This window comes from Platalea leucorodia (assembly GCF_965183815.1).
Source record: "Platalea leucorodia genome assembly, chromosome: 3".
In the NCBI taxonomy this organism is placed as follows: Eukaryota; Metazoa; Chordata; class Aves; order Pelecaniformes; family Threskiornithidae; genus Platalea; species Platalea leucorodia.
In genome coordinates this window covers 65,553,702-65,574,389 of record NC_138825.1, presented here as the reverse complement: position 1 = coordinate 65,574,389, position 20,688 = coordinate 65,553,702, and the positions used below count along the sequence as shown (strand labels likewise).

The 20,688-nt window shown below is 39.1% G+C and overlaps 1 protein-coding gene across 11 annotated transcripts in view; it reads left to right on the top strand.

Moving 5' to 3' along the window:
- Positions 1 to 20,688, top strand: part of EYA4 (EYA transcriptional coactivator and phosphatase 4) — a gene marked incomplete at both ends in the record, with an annotated part of 135,866 nt that overhangs the window by 106,084 nt on the left and 9,094 nt on the right. For all 11 annotated transcript variants that reach the window (XM_082306241.1, XM_082306232.1, XM_082306239.1 and 8 more), the window contains 3 exons: positions 3,776 to 3,912; positions 5,498 to 5,581; positions 14,510 to 14,599. In XM_082306241.1, coding sequence (XP_082162367.1) covers positions 3,776 to 3,912; positions 5,498 to 5,581; positions 14,510 to 14,599 — 311 coding nt within the window. The remainder of the gene's footprint in view (positions 1 to 3,775; positions 3,913 to 5,497; positions 5,582 to 14,509; positions 14,600 to 20,688) is intronic.

Below are 20,688 nucleotides of genomic sequence, written 5' to 3'. Positions count from 1 at the left end.
TTTCAAACATTGCAATAAAAATTTCTGTCTAATATGAGCTGCAGTAGGAACTCTTCATGAGGGTAATGTTTTCAGTACTCTTTGGTACTAGAATTTCTCGTATTCTTTTATGTTACATGGCTGAATTTTTAATAAGTTTTCCTTTTATCAGCATTGACCTCCTTTCCAAAGCAGACAGAGGATAAGAAAATGCAGTTGCTCCTTTAGCCTGCTGTTGGTAAAAAGCAAATCAAGCAATTAAGCCTACAGTTGTTCAAAAAAACATGCACTACTGACTTCTGCAGTTCTAAAATAGATGCATACCTTGCGTTCAAGGAAGAGACAGCTGCTCATTCTGATTTAGTGATTAGTGTAATGAAATAAAGCTGGCTTTAAATATCTAGAACTTACAAGGTACAGTGATTAGTTACAGTATTGATTAATGGATAATTATGCAGTCATGTACAGTGTTGACACAAGCAGAAGCCTGGGGCAACTGGTAATGGCTAATGCTAAATGGAAATTGAAGTTATTTACTTCAGTTGTTGGATACTTTCAGAGAAGATTTACAACAGGGTTTTTTTAATATTTTATTTTTAGTAGATTAGAGTAAACACAGTCATTGAGAACAGATGTTTTAATACATTACTGTAGAAATGAGTCTTGATTTTGTTGTAAAATGTTGAAATGTTATAAATATGAAGACTTTTGTGGTAAGAATGTTAACATTCATCTTTACTTATTTAATTTTTGCCTTTTCATTTCTGGGGTTTTGTTTTGGGACATTTTTTTCACTCTGTCAGAAAAATCTTGGAAATTATATTTTCATACAGAACTATTGCACACTCAGAACTTATTTTGAAGCCAGTGTAGGTTTTTGCTGCACGAGGATTCTGGTTATGAAGCATCTTTTTGCACATTTGTACATTTTCCAAAGTATATTTTGCTGTTCTTCTTATGGGGAAAGAACTAAGATAATGTGACCTTATTGATCGCTCCACTGCCTGCAGTGTCCTTACTGACATCAACACCATGCTGGGAATAGAAATGATTAGTCAGCAAGAACTCTCTCTCACGGTTCTGCGGGGACAAGTGAAAACACCATGGGAACATTATTCATTAGATATTATTATTGCTGCTTAATTTTCCCGTCATTTCTTGGCAAACGAGTTTTAGCTGAAAGAGAAACTACTACAGAATGCATATGATCCTTATCCAAATCAGGACAGTCCTGTCTAAAATGGTATCTGGAATAAATTCTCAAATTGCAGTTTTGAAAATCTCTTCTGAGCTGCTGCCTGAAAGTTTGGCTCTGTTCTGCACAAGCAGAGACGCACATGGTTTTGTGACATTGAAGTAGTCATCACTTAGTTTGAGAAAAAAGTAGTGTCTTCTTCCAGGCAATAGCAGAATAATTTGAGTACTTTCCCAGGAAGTGAGAGAGACAGATTTGATTTCCTCCTGTTTCATGGAGGATTCATCACCTTCCACTTGAGGATACAGGGATATGGATTCCGGACCATGAAAATATGTCTTTGTACTTCATATATATCAATCATTCAGTCAAATAAACAAGTGTACCCCAGAGAAGGCAGTGGAACCTGGATATGTCCTTCTCCAGGTAAATGTCCTAACCAATGCGCTCGGGAACTAACTTTCTTCTTATTCTCCCCTTTCCTTGAATCTTGAATTCTTTCCTCACAATGTCTAGAGCTCCTATTCAGGAATGTGACATTATGGGCTTAAATCTTATTCTTCCAAGAAATACAACAGTATTTTTCCAGTCAAGATATATAAATACATTTCCCAGTGTATTTATTTTAATAATCTTCTGTATGTGGTTCACTGTAAGGTATAAATAAATGATGGAAGAGATTAAGAATTTAACTATTGTGTTACATTATGCACAGACCCTTAATTGAGACTGCAGTCTATTTTTTCTTCTTAAAGCCTGCTAGACCAGAATTCTTTTTTTCTTTGTTGTGGAGGGAGATTGAGGTGAATGACTCAGGGAAGATCACAGAAACATTCAGTCATTCATGTTGGAAGGGACCTTTGTGGGTCTTTTGGTCCAACCTGCTCATGGACGAGCCAACTTAGATTATGTTACTCAGGGCTGTGTCCAATGGAGTTTTGAGTATCTCCAAGGATGGAGAATGCACAGCCTCTCTGGGCACCTGTCCCAGGGCCTAACCACTCTCACAGTGAAGGATTTTTTCCTTGTGTCTCACAGGAATATCCCTTACTGTGATTTCTGTCTGTTGCGTCTTGTCCTTTCTCTGCATACCTCTGTGAAGAGTCACTCAGCCTTTCCTTCTGCATGCTCAGCCCCTTAACTGTCTTCGTGGCCCTCACCTGGACTAACTCCAGTTTGTCAATATCTCCTTTCTACTTGGGGACCCAGAACTAGACATTTTTCCAGACGTGGACTTGTGAGTTCATAATGGAGCAAAAAATCACTCTCCTTGATCTGCTGGCCACTTAGGGATGCTCTTTAGTAAAAATGAAAAATGTTCAAATTCCAGCTAAAAATCAGATGCATCAGAGATGATTCTTGGGAAATGTTTCTACCAAGTGTTAATTTCTTCTGCAGATATGCCATCATGAGCGCTTTCAAGAAATATTACCAAAATGGCACAGAAACGCACAATTACATGCAGCACAAGGACTCTCTTGAATCAAACTCGGTAGCAGATGTCAGATCAAGGCTGTACGCTTTCCTTCTTTAATGAAGAAAAATCAAATCGTTAATGGGATAGATGATGAAGGGGGATTTATGTCATTTAGCACTTGGGTACCTAGCCAAACTGCATTTATTGCTAGCAGTTTTAAAGGGGAACTGAAGATACTGTGTTATGAAAAAAAGGATATTTTCCATTTACTGAGCTGTGGCATAAAAGTACTTTGTAAAGGGAAGTTCCGTGTCGTCCTTCCTGGAGATGATACCTTCTTCAGTCTGTCTGTCTTCTATATCTACTGTTTTGTCATCACCTCTAAAGCCTTTTGTTACCAGCAGAAGCAAAGTAGACTAAATGGGTAAAAGTCAGGGATGGGCCTGAGTGTTTAAGAGCAACTATGCCATGCCGGATCAATGGTCCTTCCAGTACATCTTCTCTCTGACAGCAGACAATAGCTGATACCTAGAGAAAGATGATCAGAATACAAGTACGACTTCACCCTCTTTCTGATAGTAACTGGAATATTGCATTTAATATTATGACTTTCCTCTGCCAATTTATGGGTAGAGGTAAGGTGGAAAAAAAAAAGTGAACTCCACTAAAGAGTGACATGGGAGGAGGAGATGAAGCAGCAAGCTGACTGCCTGTTCTGGTGTGTGGACGAGTGCCAATGGGTGTTCTGGTAAAAGTAACGCAGGACTTGGAAATAAGTCTAGCTGAACTCCAAACATGGGAAATGAACTACTTTAACTAAAAGGGACTTCATGTTTTTAGAAGTCATTAGTGTGATTTCTAAAATACATCTTCCTTGGATATATCAATATTTTGCGTGTGTTCATGTGTATTTGTATATATGTCTGCGCATGCGTATGTGTCATTTTAATCTTTCTCTTATTCTGCTAAGGTTTATAATGTTTCCTTGGTAAAGTCAAAAGTGTATGTGGCATCTGCAGATTCCATCTACATAAGACAAACCATGTTACCACTCATTTTATACAGTTTTTTTAGGTGCATCTTGTGGTTGAGTTTGCATACAGACCTGTCTAGCTTTGAGAGAAAAAAAAGTTTATTATTTAAAAATCCAGCACTAATTTTGCCATGAATGGTTGACTTTACAGGGGAGTTTGACACAGTGCAGAGCCCCTCCACGCCAATCAAAGATCTTGATGAGAGAACGTGTAGGAGTTCTGGGTCAAAGTCTCGGGGTAGAGGGCGGAAGAATAATCCATCACCCCCTCCGGACAGTGACTTGGAGGTATGCCTGCCATAACTGATGAATGGTAATGTGGAGGTTTCTTCTGATGAAGAGTAAATTTCGAAAACTACAGCTGTGGAAATAGCTTAAAGCACTCTAGAAAGCATCATGGACTCGGTCTCACTAACTGAATATAACAGATATTAGTTGCTGTTTTAACATACATGTACAATGAGACATTACTGTCGTGTATGACAAAAGTTAGGCAGAAAAGAAAATGTGATTCAGCCTTGCACTTTTTAGCTCTAAGATTGCATGTGTTTCAGTTTCTCATGCAATAGAACCACAAAATTGTGAGAGTTCTGTATTCAAAATTGTCACATTTTCTTATAGTTTTTTGAATAGGAAATCTCAAATATGCTGCTCAGCTTAATTACGTGTATTTATGAATGCAGTGTAAATATTCAGGATCATCTGGCCATAGCCTTTCAAATACTTAGGCACAGGTTTGTCCTTGTGCTTGTAAGTAATGTCAGTGGATTTCAATAAGGCAGCTTACATCAGCGAAGTTATGGCTGTACTTAAGTATGTGCAAGATCAGTGCCTTAGTGAAGAAATATATCTGCCTAATATATGGGGTGACGATTTAAAACACAAGTGACCTCTTAGCAACGGAGTAATTATAGTCTTATTACTCCTGTGTTAGCAGTGCGCTGCCTTACAGTGACAGGAGGAGGAGGAGGAGGAGGAAGCGGAGTGCCTGTGTGTGTGTGAAACACTCCAGCTCTGGCATCAGGGGAAGGTGCTGCCCGCTGGTGCGGTGTGTCCCCTGCTGCCACCAGCCCGGCAGTGGGAGCGAGCAGCCCTGGCCAGCCCCACTGCTGTGCCTTCACTGACAGCCCTGGGTACAGCAGAAGACGAGACTGTTGCTGGGACTTGGCTGGCCACACAGCCGCTCCTGGGGTGGCAGGGTGGGCTGCAGTGCTAGGCACCGAATGTAAATGCCATTGCTTTTATACAGAAACTGTTACACATTTTTTGCTTCTCAAAGGATTTATTTTTTCCAGTGAAAAGACTCTTTAACTTTTTACATTTCAGTTTTTCTGTTTCTTTTATAGTTTACCAGTGAAAATTAACGCCTTATCAATATAAGGAGTTTCTTTCCTTTTTTTTTTTTTTTTTTTGAGTTAGAATAATCCATTTTATCCTACAATATTATTTAAATTCTATATGACATTATATCTGGCATATAGTACTTTTACCCAAGACTTAATTTTAGCTATGCGGGAGAAATAAAGAACTTTGAATCAGTAAGACTTGCAGAAGTGTATCTGAGAGTACTGTTTATCCTTAAGTTAACAGTTATGTTTGACCACCATCATGGTTCTGAAATCTGTGTTACACAGCTGTTTTGAAAAGACTTTTAGGGGACAAATAATAAATGGTTGAAGAGTTCAAAAGTTACTCTCCTTCTAACTTTTTACCGTGCATGATAGGCTGTTCTTGCTGATTTTCAGAGAAAACCTGCTTGGTTAAGTGGTTAGTTAAGCTTTAGGACTGAGTTGACTTTTAGCCCCCTGGGTGGGATGGTGGTGGGACTTTGACGTTATTTGTTTAATAATACTGTCCCCACTTCTTTTTTCAGCGTGTATTTGTCTGGGATTTGGATGAAACAATCATAGTTTTTCATTCGCTGCTCACAGGATCCTATGCACAGAAGTATGGCAAGGTATGTGAGCCATGAATTCTGCATCAATTCGCTGTATCAGAGCGATCTGGCCTGCACATGTATGTGTTTTTCACCTTCCATGTTCATCATGGCTTGGGTGAAGGTAGAGGGAAAGTGTACAGTAAGCCCCGTTTTCAGAGGGTTACTGTGAAAAAGTCAAGGAGAGAAATGAGACACAGACCCTAAGCACAATATATGAGGCAGGGCTGAAGCAGATGCTGGAAATGAGGGAAGAGTTTATAGAGGAACAAGGATGAGTTCCTGAGGTACTTTGGAAGAGACGTTGCAGGGAGATAATAGAGGTAATGGGCAAATGGAAATAACTGACTATTTGGATGCGTAGAGGAAGAAATAAGAAATAAACTGGAACGATGGGTGAATTTAGGGGAAACTGATAAATCAGAATGAGCAAGTATGAGACAGACCTGCTTGGACGCCAGCTGCAGATGTTATTCTTTGACTCCCCATCTTTTCCACTGAATCTTTGGTTCCCTTGGCTGGCTCTGGAGTGAGTAATGTTGGGGAGTGAATCCCTTTCCCAAGCAGACAGTTGTACCCGTCCTCTCCCCTCCGATGAGATCCAAAAGCAGCTCAGGTCACAGAGCAGCGAGCAGGAGAGCAGAGAGAGGCAGTCGCAGCCTGCAGGAGTGGGAGGTCCCCTGCTGAGTCAGCAGCGAGCCCCGCTGGGCTGGTGGTGGGAGCCCAGGGGATGGTGCCTGGGCAAGGGGACAAGGGACTGGTGGGAAGACCAGTGAGTAGCAGCAGGAGTGGACTGCTGGGAAGGGTAGAGCTAAAGGCCGGGGTAAAACAAAAAATTAGGACAAATGTATGGAAGGGAAGAAAATGGACAGGGAGAATATTGGTATGTACATACATGGATGTAGATTTTCTAGGTGTTGTAATTGATACAAAGGTATTTCTTTTTAAGAACATAACCGTGTCCATACTATGTCAGACGAAGGGCTTGTTTAGCATAAGTTTCCTTCCTCTTTATTCCAGCCAGAATCAGATGCTCAAGAAAAGGATGTGAGAAACAGTACAGTAGAGAAATGCTTTCCACACACACCTCCCCAGCCAGTGTCCCAGAAATGTCCAAAGCTAGATCTGTGAATTATAACCACAGATGGGCCAGTCCTCCGTGTTTTGAGACAGCTGTTTGTGGTTATTAGAAGAGAAAGCTAATAGGAAAACTCACAGGCCCAGACAAAAATCTGAATTTTTGGAATGCTAAGATAAGGGTAGTTATTCATGTCTAGTAAAAAACAGCCTTGCTTGTTTTGCAGCTTCACAGTGCCAAATCAGTGCACATTTCAGTACTCTGTCAAAAACTCCTCTTCTGCTGTTTTTCAAACACTGTAACAACAGTGACTGTCAGAACCATTTCTAACTTACAGTTATCAAAACAAGAGAGAAATCTAGCTGAACATGAACATATATATGACTTTTGAGTGTAGCCCATAGACTGCCACAGAAGTTGCTGAATTGCCCCAGTGATGTAGTCATTACTTTCATCCTTTTTTGATTGTGCCCTTAGGATGTTTACATCTCATGTACCATCTCACACAGTATGTGAGTAAAGTCTAACTCAACTTTAATACAAAGTTTTCAAAATCAGAGCACATTTTGTAGCTCACAAACATCTGTGAGTAGCTTTGAAAACTGTCTCAGAGACAGCAACAGAAATGTAATTCCTCTTGGTTTCTCACTTTGTTATGAGTAGGGATATTTGAAAAAATCCCAGTACCACTGTTCTTTAAGAGCACATCTGCCACTATAATTGACTCTCCATACAGAGTCCTTAGAAACAGTAATGGCGTATTAACAGCCAGTAGTACTGACAGCCGATAAAGTTGGCTTGCATAAACTAAGAGTATCTCAAGGGCAAGTGAAATTAATGTAGTTATACTGCTGAGATCAGCATCAGTAAACAAATGTCATGAACAACCATGAAGCAAAAGGAGAGGAATTCTTAAGTAAAATCCTTTTTCCTTTGTACTGATAGGTGGCATCCATGCAAGTAGTGAAATGTGTTCCTTTCCAGAGACTGTAAGAGTAGTAGACTTTTTTGTTCCTGCAGTGACTACCTTTGCCATATTTATAGAGAACTTGTTGGGAAGGTAATGAGTAATTGCCAATGAAACTCAAATATATATATTGTTGATTGCACGGAGGCTAGAGCAGTAGGAAGGGGAATACAGGGAGGGCTTATCATGAGTAGGCTTTAACTTTTGCACGTCATTGAAGTGTTGCTGGAACTTAAGATGGGATGTTTCTGAGCATAAGTGCCTAAGAGGTTAGACGTGGGAGAAGGGAAAGATAGCACAGCTGGATCTCAGTCAGTCTCTGGTGCATGACGTGTTTAGCAGATGTGGCCTTTATCTTTTCTGCACGTGATTTCCATCTGTAAACAAGGTCTTAATCCAGACTGAAGTCTGGATTGTTAGGAGAATTGGGTTGCTATGAGAGTAAATAGTCCACAAATTGTGAGGTTCTCAGTTGAAGTCTTGTGATCACATAGGGCTTTAAAAAGTATTGAGAGAGCTGTTTATCCTGGAAAGTTGGTATTAAATTGTTACTTCACAATAAAAAAAAATTCAGGGTAGCATAAAATAATGGTGATACTAAATTATTTAACTGTGGTGATTTGATATCTGATTTTAAAAAAATAAATGCGTGTAATGTTACACAGATGCTCAGCTGTGCATACTATGTTCTTCCATATTTATTTTGTGAACCCATTTTGTATAACTTAATCAGGTTACTCCCAAAACAGAAACTCCCCCCCCAAAATATTCACAGGAAAAGCAGAGTTTTCCCCTTCCCCCACATTTAAATATTCTAAATGAGATAAGTGAATCATTAATGTGAACATTGCTTTAAGGGAAGGCATGTTCTTATACCAAGTGTGCTTACTTCATACTTTCAAGGGGTGAGATACTGGGTTTAGAGCTAGTGTGAATATACAGGCAAGGATATTCACCTTCAGTTCTTTCCCATCTACTCCTTGGCATGTAAACTTTCATCCCCCTTTTCCACTAGCTCTTTACCCTTTACCCCTATTTCTTGCAGTAATCGGGCAAAAACAAAACATTAAAAATGAGTCTTTTAATCTCTCTGCTCTGCTGCAATTCAGGCTGTGCAGGAAATGCAGTGAGGGGAGGTGCAGCATGTGGAGGTGGCTGTCACGTTGTTATGGCCAGGTGCAGGGACCAATGTATGTGTGCAGGAGCACTTGAGTGCCACAGTGGTACCAGGAGACAAACAGGCTCTCTTTCAAAAGATTTCTACAGTTTAACAAGCAGCTGAAGTAGAAGAGAAAAGGGAAAGGCAAACCAAGCATCCTTGAGGAGAGACAGGCAATGGGGGCATTCATTGGCAGAGGTTATGTGGGAAGGCCTGGATCCAGTAGTCAAGTTTCAGGTCATGTATTTGTCAAGAGAACATCAGATTTCTGACTTCGGACTTAGCATTTCTGAAGTTGAGAATGGCCACTCTCCTCGGTATATACTTGTCCAGCACTTTGCATGGTGTGATATTAATTTGATTTCAAAATTATATAAGGCTGTTATAATAAAAATGTTAAAAACAAAACTAGTGATGAGGTGAAAGATTTAGTTTATTGGATGCAGCTGTAAGCATCTCATTTGAAACACAGGGCACAGTGCTGCTTCTTATCTAGGCATCAGTAGATTATACCTGTAAAATCCACTGAAATGGGAGAGATTTGGCCAGAGGCTGGTCAACACATCGCTTTGATATTTAAAACATAAAACATATCTGGAGGAATATTCTATGGCTTCCTGGTTTCTACCTGTGGGTGTTTGTGTCTGACTTTTGGTGTAGTGGTTACTTTATTGGGCTAGTCAGAGCTAACATAAAAAGAGAATAAAAACTACACTACACCTCTGTTAGGGTTCAGGGAAACTGTGCTGCTTCCCAGCAGTAAGAGTACCTCTCATTGTTCAGCTCATTTGCTCATCTGCTCTGTACTTCATAAAACTAGTACATTTCTATTTTTAGTTATTTACTGCAGTAGCAAATTATGAACATTGGCATTTGAGCTGTTATATTGTGACTTGTGTGGCTGATGATGGTTTTTGCAGCTGAGCACCAGTTGGCAGATACAGTTTTCTACAATGCTGAGCTCTTAAGTGGGGATTTGTTGATGTGACAGGACATGTGTTAGGAGATGTCATCATCTGTTAAAGTTTATGAGGAACATTCTTATTCCCTGTGAACAGTGTGTATTCTTTGTTCTATTACATTCCAGTTATTCTTGCTGATTTAAGGCTGATTAAGCTGGAGTTTTGTCTGCCTCTGAGCATTTGTATTTCATTCATTTCTCCCAGGTCAATCCAGAGGGCAAGGATGCCCAGATAAATGCTGTGACTCAAGGTGCAGCTGGTTAAAAAAGAGTGAAAGTCCCTTGTGACCTTAGAAGGAGGAGAATGTGATTTCCAAGTGCAAAAATCAAAACAAACCCACACTTGATGATCACATTTGGACATTTTTGATAGCATTGCCAATGGCAGAAAGTTGTTGGGGAGGCCACATTAACCTTGAACACTTCTCTGGAAAGGGCTCAGAAACTTTTTATTGCTCACTCTCTGCTTGTCCAGGCATTAAACAGAAAAACTTTGTCACCATTAGCACCCATGATGACATTCCCAAATTCACTCATAAATATGCTTTTGTCCATCTGTATTAATAGTGTATCTTTCATGACCTCCAGTTGTCCTCTCCATTTACTCCCTCATAGTCTGAGACCTCTGAGTCCATTTTCCTACCGCCTTCTAGAGAGCGTGGAACAGAAACTCCCTATGGAGTACGTGAGTTTTCCCTCATCAGCCATCAGATATGGTTATTAAGAAGAGATGTAATCTCTTCTTCCATTACCACCCACATGAAGCTCTCCTGGGAACAAGAATCCCCTATGAGAAAGTGAGGGCTGAACTTAATTCTGAGATTCCTACATAATGTAGGGAAGTGCTAAGCTTTAAGCTAAAAATATTGCTACTTAACTGAAGCATTTCCAGTTTTTCCAGAGGTTGATTTTTCGTAAGTCTGTTCAGGACAGCCACCAATTGAAAATTTATTCTTACGATATTATTCATATATTTTGCTTGTTTTCTTACTTATTTTTAAGGCTACATGCATACAAATTCCTGTCACAGTTAATCTACCTGACAGTATATATATCTATTTGTTTTCTGAGATTTTATAAGAAAGAGTTCAGTGTGTTTGTACTATTTTCTCATAAAATTAAATTATTTTGAACATCTTGTGCTGAAACCTGACCTTCCAAGACAATATTAAATAGTTTTCTTCCACTAATGGACACTGAGCTTTTGGGGCTTTATTCCAGTCACTTCCCTCTTGGTCAAAACATTTAAATATTGGTCTTCCCAGGATATTTTCACCTAGTGTCCCAGGAGGCATTCCAGTGGATGGACCAGTCTAGTACAGAAGTCCACAGACAGACAGTCTGGCTCCAGTTTAGTGCCTTCATACTAATGTAACTACAGTCATTTGTATTTTGGTACACAGAAGTGCTGTAGCTGGTCTTCACTCTTCTGCACGCTAATGATATCTGGCTAAAATCATGCCTCTGAGGGCCAAAGAGTTGTGCTTCTTTATTCTGCAAATTACCTGGGGGAAAACTTCCAGATTTTTTTTTTTAATTGTTTCCTCTTTTGTGTATGCTTGTACAGAGTAGCACAAAATACCGTTTTGGCAGAATTTCAGTCTGCCTTTTATTCAGTTTCTCAATTTGCTGTGCTCAAATCTGTATCAGCTGCACATGTTTCTTGCTTTCTTTTCAACACTCAGTTCTTTGTGCCACTTGAGCCAGTCTGCAGCTTCTGCTTCAAGTTGACAGACAGTAAAACGATGATTGGGATGTTCCTCCACATTGTGCAAACATTATAAAACCACAAGACCCTGACAAATCTGCTTTCTCTGTCTATTTTTGTATGTGAAGGAATGAACTTAACATGGCAAGGGCTGGAACGTGATGTTTAATTCTTGTTAAACAGTTGCAGTGCAAGTTTGGGCCAATTTGTTAAAAGAAGAATTGTTCATGTCTTGAGAATTCAATTCCAGTGAGTCTTCTTAGCAGAAGTTGTTATGGGGAGATCCCAGACTGATTTCATGCTAAGCTGAAATGAATTCTCTTTGCTTTATCTTATTTTACATATAGTACCTAGCAATATCCTACACATGCCTTTGTCAAAACAGGAACATAGGAAATCTCATTTTAACAGTAATAAAGTCAGGCATAGTTGGTTACTAAAATACTACTAATAAGAAAATCATAAAAGCTTTGTCACATTTACGTCTTTCAACTATACTAGGCAAGGCAGGAAATTGTGATACATAGTTGGTAGGTCCTGTAAAAATAAATTGGATTATAATGGAATATGTTATAGCAAATTTCCGCATTTAAGTCTGCTTCTACCCAGGAAGGGGAAAAAAGAGGCTGAGAATCAAAAGTCTGAGATTCCAGTCTTGGAAGCACTCCAGTGAATAACTTAACTCACATAAATAATAATGAGTTACCACCTGTGCATAAAGTTATACACATGCTTTAGTGTTTGTAGGATTGAGGTAAAGCAGCATATTGCAAATACTCTTTATTATATTGTATCTAGGAAGAAAAATTTATAATTTACTGTGCAGAGAAAAAAATGCTAGAGAAAGGAGGAAGAAACACATGTTTGTATGTGATGACATTTTGATAAAAGCATTATGGCTTGATGAGGAATCTCATGAGTATTTTGATTTGTGTTCTAGGTATCTTACATGGGTTTTTGCAAATCTGTTAACGTGTGTTCCTTAATCATCCCCTTGGAAAAATGACCTTTGCACTTGCTGCTGCCTTCAGCCACATGACTTTCAGATCCAGTGAACATGACTGCAGAAGATGTGGGGGATGAAGTTATGTTACTAAGCACTGCATTTGGGTTTTACTTCTGAAAGGTAGTCTAGGCCAGGTCAAGGGTCAACATAAAAATATTTCCTTTCACTGCTGGAGAATTGGGTCTAACTTTGGATCATTACAATTTCTTGTACAATATTCTCCCCTTCAAGTCTGACTTTTTCACGAGCAAGGGTCAAAATATGTCTATGTTTCAGATTTTACCATTAGTTTTCAAGTGCTTGAGGGCAGAAGCCATCTTTTATTCTGTCGTTGCGAAGCCCTGGAGTAGCAGATGTCTGATCCTGACTGGGATGCCTTTGATCCTAATACTAACAAATGATCATGTGAGGTTTTGTGTGATTTTGTTGCCAGATGCTGGTAAACTTTTAGATTTTTAATCTCAAGGTATTTAAGAAAGGATTTCTGAAAACTTGCTAGTGTCAATCAGAGTTTAAATGATGAAATATAAATTTTTTTCTTATCTTAATGAGAAAAGTATCACATCTATTTTAAAAGTCCATTGCAGTATGTTACGTATTAAAAAGTTAACTGAACCCCACAAGCTCAGGCAGACGATTAAGGCAATGATAAAACTAGTTACCAAGTGTCAGCTAAGCATCAGGAACTGTCCATGTGCATTCTTATTCTAAAACAAATGTAAGGTAATGCAAATTGGCTTAACCTCTTTCCTAGCAAACCTAGCAAAATTAAATTAATTATCTCACATTTACTGTACACTAAATGCTCTCAGACAAACTGTTATTGCAGATTGGTAGCTTTGTGGTATCTTGCTGAGGTAGAGTGATTTGATAGTGTGGAAGCTGACCTACAAACAGTTGCAACATTTTGAATGAATCTCATCCAGGGACAGGAATCCTGTATTTCATCAGAAATGAAGGGATGATCTGTATCAAACAAACAAACTTACATATGCCTTCCCATTCCTGTGGACCACCTAAAGAATTGTGCCATAGATTGTAGGCACGCTGAAGAACACTTAGCAGAACACTTACAGGCACTTTGTTGAATGAATACCTGCAATAAAATCATAAAGGAGAGCATGGAAAATCATCAGTGAGTGCCTGCAGGGAAGAAGGGTAAATATCGAGACGGAGAAGGACCAAGCACAGGGTTCGAGGGTATATACTGGAGCAGCAGAAAGTGTAGGAAATAAGTGATATAGGCCTAAGCATAGGCAAGGCAGTGATGATTTATCCAAAGTGAAACTCAATTTGGGAAAGTGAGCATAGGTTCAGACTACCTTTTGTATTTTTATAAAGCAGAGACATTAGAAATTGAAAAGGCCTCTTAAATCACACCTTCCTATCACAGTGTAGGATAATTGCTTACAAAGTAATCATTTGGTAGAGATGACTACCTTTCCTAGTTCAGTTTAGCATGACCATGGTGAGGACTTCTGTGTGCCCAAAAGTTGGGAAGAAAAGCCAAGAGCTCAGAGGAATTGTGCAGTGGACTGGGTGTCACATGGAGTAATTTCGTTCCTACCTCTGCTGCTGACTCAGTGCATTGGGTCAGAAAAATTAGTTACTCATGACTCAGCTTTTTTTTGCCCACAAATTGATAGGCATGATACTTATATATTTTTAGAAAAGGTTCAAGGATGAAAAATGTTGTGTATTCTTATTATAATAAATACTGGTTTTCTTACATATATCTTTTGTGAGAAGTTCCCTCCCTATTTACAGTCTTCTTTATGCAGGTTCACATATGGCCACCAGGTTTTCCCCTGTCAGTTTAGCCAGGTTACAAATGCCTTGACTTTCAAAAAACTTGATGTTTCAACATCCCCAGCTCCCCAAATGTTCTTACACAGGTTCAGCAGTCTCTTCTTGTAGCGTTATATTAAAATAGCTTAATGCTGAAAGGATTTTAGAGAAATTTCTTGCAGTGGTAACTTTTCAAAATACTTCATATGCAGCAGTTTTTAAAGTAATTCTGATATAACTTAAAGGTATTTAAGTAGTTAACCTTCCTTTCTGTTTTTTAAGGATCCACCAATGGCAGTGACCCTTGGACTGCGAATGGAAGAAATGATTTTTAATCTTGCTGACACACATTTATTTTTTAATGATTTAGAGGTAAGAATCAACGGAACATAAACACTGTTATGCCTGCATTTTTAACATAGTGGTTTTGCTGTGCATTAGTGTTTGTTGTGTGTGACATTTTCTGCCTGTCTAGACTTTGGGTTTGTCACACTCTAATCAGAGAGAGGTTAGCCAGGTGGCAGTGACTTCCCATGGCACCAGAGTCCTTCCATGAAACTGGGTGAGAGAGGGAGTCTGTAAACTACCCTTTCCTCTCTGTGTCCTATGGCCATCTTTTCAGTTTCCATGGACTTAGAGCTGTCTGCGGTCATTTCCAGGAGGGGGACATATGTGCCTCTCATTCTTTCTCTTGAAGTTCTCTACATTCACTTTCAATGGGTGCCATCATCTGACCACAAGAGACTGTGTTCTTCTCTCCACGTACCTGAGTGGCCTGTTGGCCACAGGCCCCCCTTTCTTGCTCAAAGGTAGAGTATTCTTCATTTACCTCAAAGACTGCAGCATCAGAGAGCTGGGACTATGATAGGTGTACTCATCAGTGATGTCTCTTCCCAAGGTAACCAGGCGACCATATGTTTTGTCACGATGTACCCAGGGTGTGCAGTTCAGCATCTGGTCAGAAAAGGGAGAGACCTCTTCCTAGGGAGTGGCTGCTGTGGACCACTCACCTGTCAGAAGCACACAGATGGACTGCCACAGGGCAGTGGTCAGGGAAGCAGGCCCATCAGCTGGGCTTCACGGACTTTTGATTTCACGCTGGGAGTCTGGATCTGTTAAAATGGAAAGTGACAGTCTTACAACCATGTGTGTCAAGAGACAGGGGGTGAAAAACAGTTCTCAAATTAAAGTACGAGCTTTTCAGACCTTCCCCTGGTCTAAACTGGTTGTTTTCTTACTCGGAGTGGATCCCAGAGTTCCCTCCATGGACAGATATTTTGCCACTAACAGCAGTTGGAAGACCTTGAGGTTTTGTTTAAAATGCCAGAGAAAGGTCTCTGATGAATGAATAGAAAAAACGAGGATAAGTGAGATTTCCATTCACTGGGACGTTGATTTTTCTAGTGTGCACTTTTTTTGTTCCTTCATCAACTGTAGGCAATAAGAAAAGCAGAAGGTACCAGGCTGCAGTTCTTTGTCATCTCTTGCAGACCTCATTTATTCTCACTTATTCTTTTTAAGTCAAGAAACTGGGGTCTGCTTCACCCTATACCTGGGCTGCACTTCCTCCTTCCAGCAGCAGAAACGTAAAAAAGTAAAGCCCTGGACACACCTTTGCCAGTCAGTTTTATTGTAGTCCTAGTGAGTCATCACTTGACAATGCAAGTGCATTCAGTGAATGTTCTTCTGGTGCACCGTACGAGGGATAGATTCCAAAACAATTTTTCAAAGCATTGCTTAAATTTCTTTTTAGCAGACCTTTGCCCCTGTGTGTTCAGATTCCATGTGGCACCCAGTGAACTTTAAGCCGTTCGGTAGCATATGCCCAGAGTTCTTCAATCGTGTGCTGAGTTCAAGAGGAAGAGATCAGCAAAATGTAGCTTTGCCCTCTTTCCATACCTCTTTATTCTTGCTTATGGCCATTGAAGTTTCATTCCTTTCTCTCATTTATTTTCTTTGTATATCTCAGGTTTAGCTGTCATAGGTGAATCATCGCATTTTGTATATTCTTCATAGGGTGGTTTTAGTATCCTATCCAAAAATTCATAGTCCAGCTCATTCCAGAGCTTGAACAGTATCCAAACAGTTTTCAGTTTTAAATAAATCAAAAAATACTGCTTGGGGACTCTCTTGGAGAATCTCATAACTCAATCAATTTGATTTGATGAAAACCAGTTTCTATATGCAATTAAGTATTTTCTAGCCCAGAATTCATCTTTGTTTGAAAACCAACTCTCTTATAAGATTACCAAAATTCCAAACTTCTTGTTCTGAAATGAGCTGTATGCACACATTCTGGCATATGCAAGAAGACCAACAATTTTCTGTGTTCTTAGCAAATAAGATACAATTGCATGGCATCTGGTGCCAAAATACACAGAGGCATCCTTTAATATGCAGATGAATAAATCTGTCTGTTTACATATGTTTGCAGAGCACATGGCCATTCCTGAATATTACAGTGCGTCTGCATGATCAATGTGTAATGAATTCTGAGAATTCCCCAGTTCTGACTCGGGGTCTCTCTCTCATCTCTCCCCCTCTCCATCTCTCTTTCTCTGAATTCCTCTCTCCATCCTCCCCCAGGAGAGGGGAGGTGAGTGCTGAGCTCTTGATGGTCATGGCCATCAAGACACAAGACCTTCAGTTCTTACAGGAGGAAGTGAGATAGGCCTTTATTCACTAGACAGATTACTTATCCTTTCATCATCTCACTTTTTTAATGCTGAGCCATCAGGTCCCATACCTTCTTCTTGCTTTCATCTTCATCCCACAATAAACCTCGTGGCTCCGGACATGACAGTTGTAATGTACTAATGAACCTATATTCCTGTAATACTGACTCCAATCACTACATCCCCTAAACTCTCTTTTTTCCCTGTCTTTCTTGGTTGCAAACACCACATACCAGGGTCTAGTAATAATAACCAAGTTATTGAAAGTTATCACATACAAAAATAAAGCTTTCCTTCCTCTATGCAAATCTGTCTAACTACAATGACTGCTGATGCAGAAATTCCGATCTGTTGAGACATTCCCCGCTGACCCAGTAACCCATGTTCTAATCAGCCAAGCTGCACTTTTATTTCAGGCTAGGCTGTTCTCCAGCTATTTCATTCTCAGTGTATAAATTTTAGTTAGCTTGGGAAGTATCGCTTGGGAGGGCAGTTGGTGTTTTGCCATGAAAATAGGAGTCTGGTGCTCTAGAAAGTTCATGTGCCTAAACAATGCTTAGAGATGGGACTCAGTTCTGTAATAATATCCAGGCTAGTGCATTCTGTTCTCAACCAGGTAAGGAATAAAATGAAGTTTTTCTCCCTATCTCAGTATTAATTTTAAGACAGCCTTTAGAAATGTTGGTAGGGCATACCATGCACGCAAAAAAACCCGATTTCTACAAATTGCAAGCAGGAATTTGGACATGAATCTTCCAACTCCATTATCCCCCTCCACTCTCAGGATGATGAAGAAAAAAAGAGCGTTTATTTCAAAGAAACTGAATTACATTTCCATTTTTATGATAATCCTACCCTATTTTAAGTAAGATCTTGTCATCATTTTTTTCTTATTAGAAATGGAAATGAGAAATAAAAAATAGGATTTAGGTAAGTCTCAGAATATGGGAGGCAGGTCAAACTAGTTTTAACAGAGACGGAAGCATATACATAGAAAGGGGTATTCTGTATAGCCTGAGAAAGCATAGTGCCGAATATCCCCTCAGTAATAACATTTTTATGTTGTGTGGTGAGGCAGTCTTTTTACTGGATAATGAAATTACTGTCCATTCCAGGAGGATAATTTTTATGGATGATTTGTTGATTCTGTACTCTCAAATTTTCAGGCCTTAAAAATTGCTGCAAAGAATTAACTGCGCTCAGATATAATTTAAATTAGTATTGCTTCAAGCAAAAGCCAGTTATTGTACCTAGGTTCCTTTCCTGTACTCTCAGTAATAAATATATTTTATCTTTCTTAGTTTTGACCTTGCACTGACAGTGAGCCACTGTGACTTGAGTGTAGCCAGTACTGTAGCTGATGTGAAAAGTACTTTACCTTAACATTTAAAGTGACAGACAGCTTGCTTGCTTTCCTTCCTCCCTGCAACTGTTGGTCTCTTTTACAAGCAAACTCAGATCTAGTGTTGTGCCACCAGTTTCCTGTTTCTTTTGGGGAAAGTAGAGAACTATCTCAAATCTGCTCAAACCGTCTGCTTTTTCTTTTTTTCCAGAAAGTTTTTTCACACTGTATAAGTGAATTTGTAAAATGTAAACATTTTAGTTGAAGTGGATAAATAAACGAGAAAACAAAGTGGAACGAAGCAAGCAGTGGTGGGCACATGAGTTAGTTGTTGGTCAGCAAATGTATATAGGCAGTATGGTGAGGAGGTGAGCCATAGATCTGAGAGGAGGAGAGGAAGGAAGAAAAGGAGGAGGCTGGAGAGTGTTGCTGTGTTTGATCCTCTTATGTACCTGGAAACTTAAGAACCTTCTTGCAGGGACAAGGGGCCAGTAATCAGAAAACTGCATGTTCCCCTCATGTCCTGTTCCTGGAGTAAATGAACAAACTGTGAGATAAAAAAATAAAAGTAAACAGCTGAGCCTTTGCCACCCACTCATATTTAACTTAATAATGAAATTATCAGCAGAACAGTTATCTGGAATTTTCAAGGCTGGAACAATGTAGCTGAAAGGCTTAACAAAAACCAAACGGCAGCAGACACTCCTTATCCATCAGGTCTTCTGTGTGCCCTCCATATAGTTAGTACACCTTCAAATCCACAGGACTGATTTTTAAACTTTTAAAATTATCTTAGGCTTTGACCAGTTCTAGGAAAGTCTGTGAAGGTGATTAGGAAACCAGATATTGCTCAGATATTGCAAAATACAGAGTTAGAATTTGTCCCAGTGGGGCTTTTTGTCTGATTTTTGAGTTCCTGTCCCACACTGGGTGGAGTATAGTTGCATTTTTTTCTGTGGTATAAATAATTAATAAGGATAAAGAAATTAATCTTTTGTTTCAGCTGCCACTTCCCCTTTCTTTCTCTTTTCATCTGCTATTTACATCCAACAGCAGCTTCTTTAAAATATTCTACAGCTCAAGATAATCTCCTCAGATAGAACCAAAAGATTTTATTTCTCCAGTGGGGAGAAGAATGCTTCATTTCTGTTCCTTGAACACAGGTCTTTCTTGCCTATCTTAATGGATTAAGCCAGATGAGCAGAGTTTGGCCACTCATTCTTTTAGTCTTAACACAAGATTTTAAATTGTGGTTGCTTGTATGATGCAATGAAATTATGTATTTGAAAATTAAATTATATGTATTTATTTTATACAAAAAATGCTAATTTTTTTTAACAACTTACTTCATGTGGGTAAAAGTCTGTTAAGTTTTCATTCAGTGCAAAGCAAAAAACAAAAAACAAAAAGAAGAAATGGTAATTCCCCAAATTCACACTCTAGGAACTTGTGGCATACACATTTGGAAGTCACTCACCTGTTCAGATTTATCCTTTATCTGGACAACTTAGCACTGGTACAAGACTGAGATTGGAAATTTAGAACTGTGTACTCCTGCATGTCACAGAGAGTCTGAACTAAGTGCTGCTTGTCAGCAACTTTATTTGAAGTAGATGACTCAGATGACTCTCTATTTGAGGCACAGCGCTGTGCATTTTGAAAGCTCAGCCTCATTTTGCCTTAGCGATGAGATTAAATTATCTGAAAACATTAGCTGGGGAGTAATTTTTAAATATGTACTTGAACTTTTTCATAAATTATACTAGGACTATGTTAACAACAGCTATTTTAAATATTAAAAAAAAATTACTTACATACAGGAAAGTAAAACCTCTGGACACAGAATTTCAGGTGTGTCTTTGGGTTAAGATGTTAATTCTAGCAACTACAAAAAACAGTAATATGATGCCTGTTCATATTTACTGTTGCATGGTGGCTTGAGTTATTTATTTATTTGTGCTTCCCCCACATTTTCCTATCTTTCTGCCATAACCACTGTGCAGAAAAGGATATTTGATAGCTATCAAATTATAAAACCAGCTTGGAGAGGAGTTCACTTTTCCAGTGTACCTCAGTTCCCTGGACTTACTTTCGTCCTTTCCGAAACCAGGAAATAATGAAATTCTCCAGGACTGCATGATTATCTGTGATTTTCCAATCAAGGGCATTTGGGTAAATCAAGAAAAGAATCTGAGAAGCATCCAAACTCCTAGAGACTTAACAGAAGTTACATGTCTGTGGAGGTTCATCATTGTTAGCTTTTAGGAAGTGGTAAAATAAGGTTTAGGGGATTTTGGAATAACTGGTATGCTAGAGAGACTATAAATGAGACTTGTAATTGTCGGGTTTTTTCCAATTAAAATAATTTTAATCTAAAATCACACTAAAATTACAAACTGCTTTTCTAAAGGCCTATTTTAACTAATAATTTATACAGTGTAGGA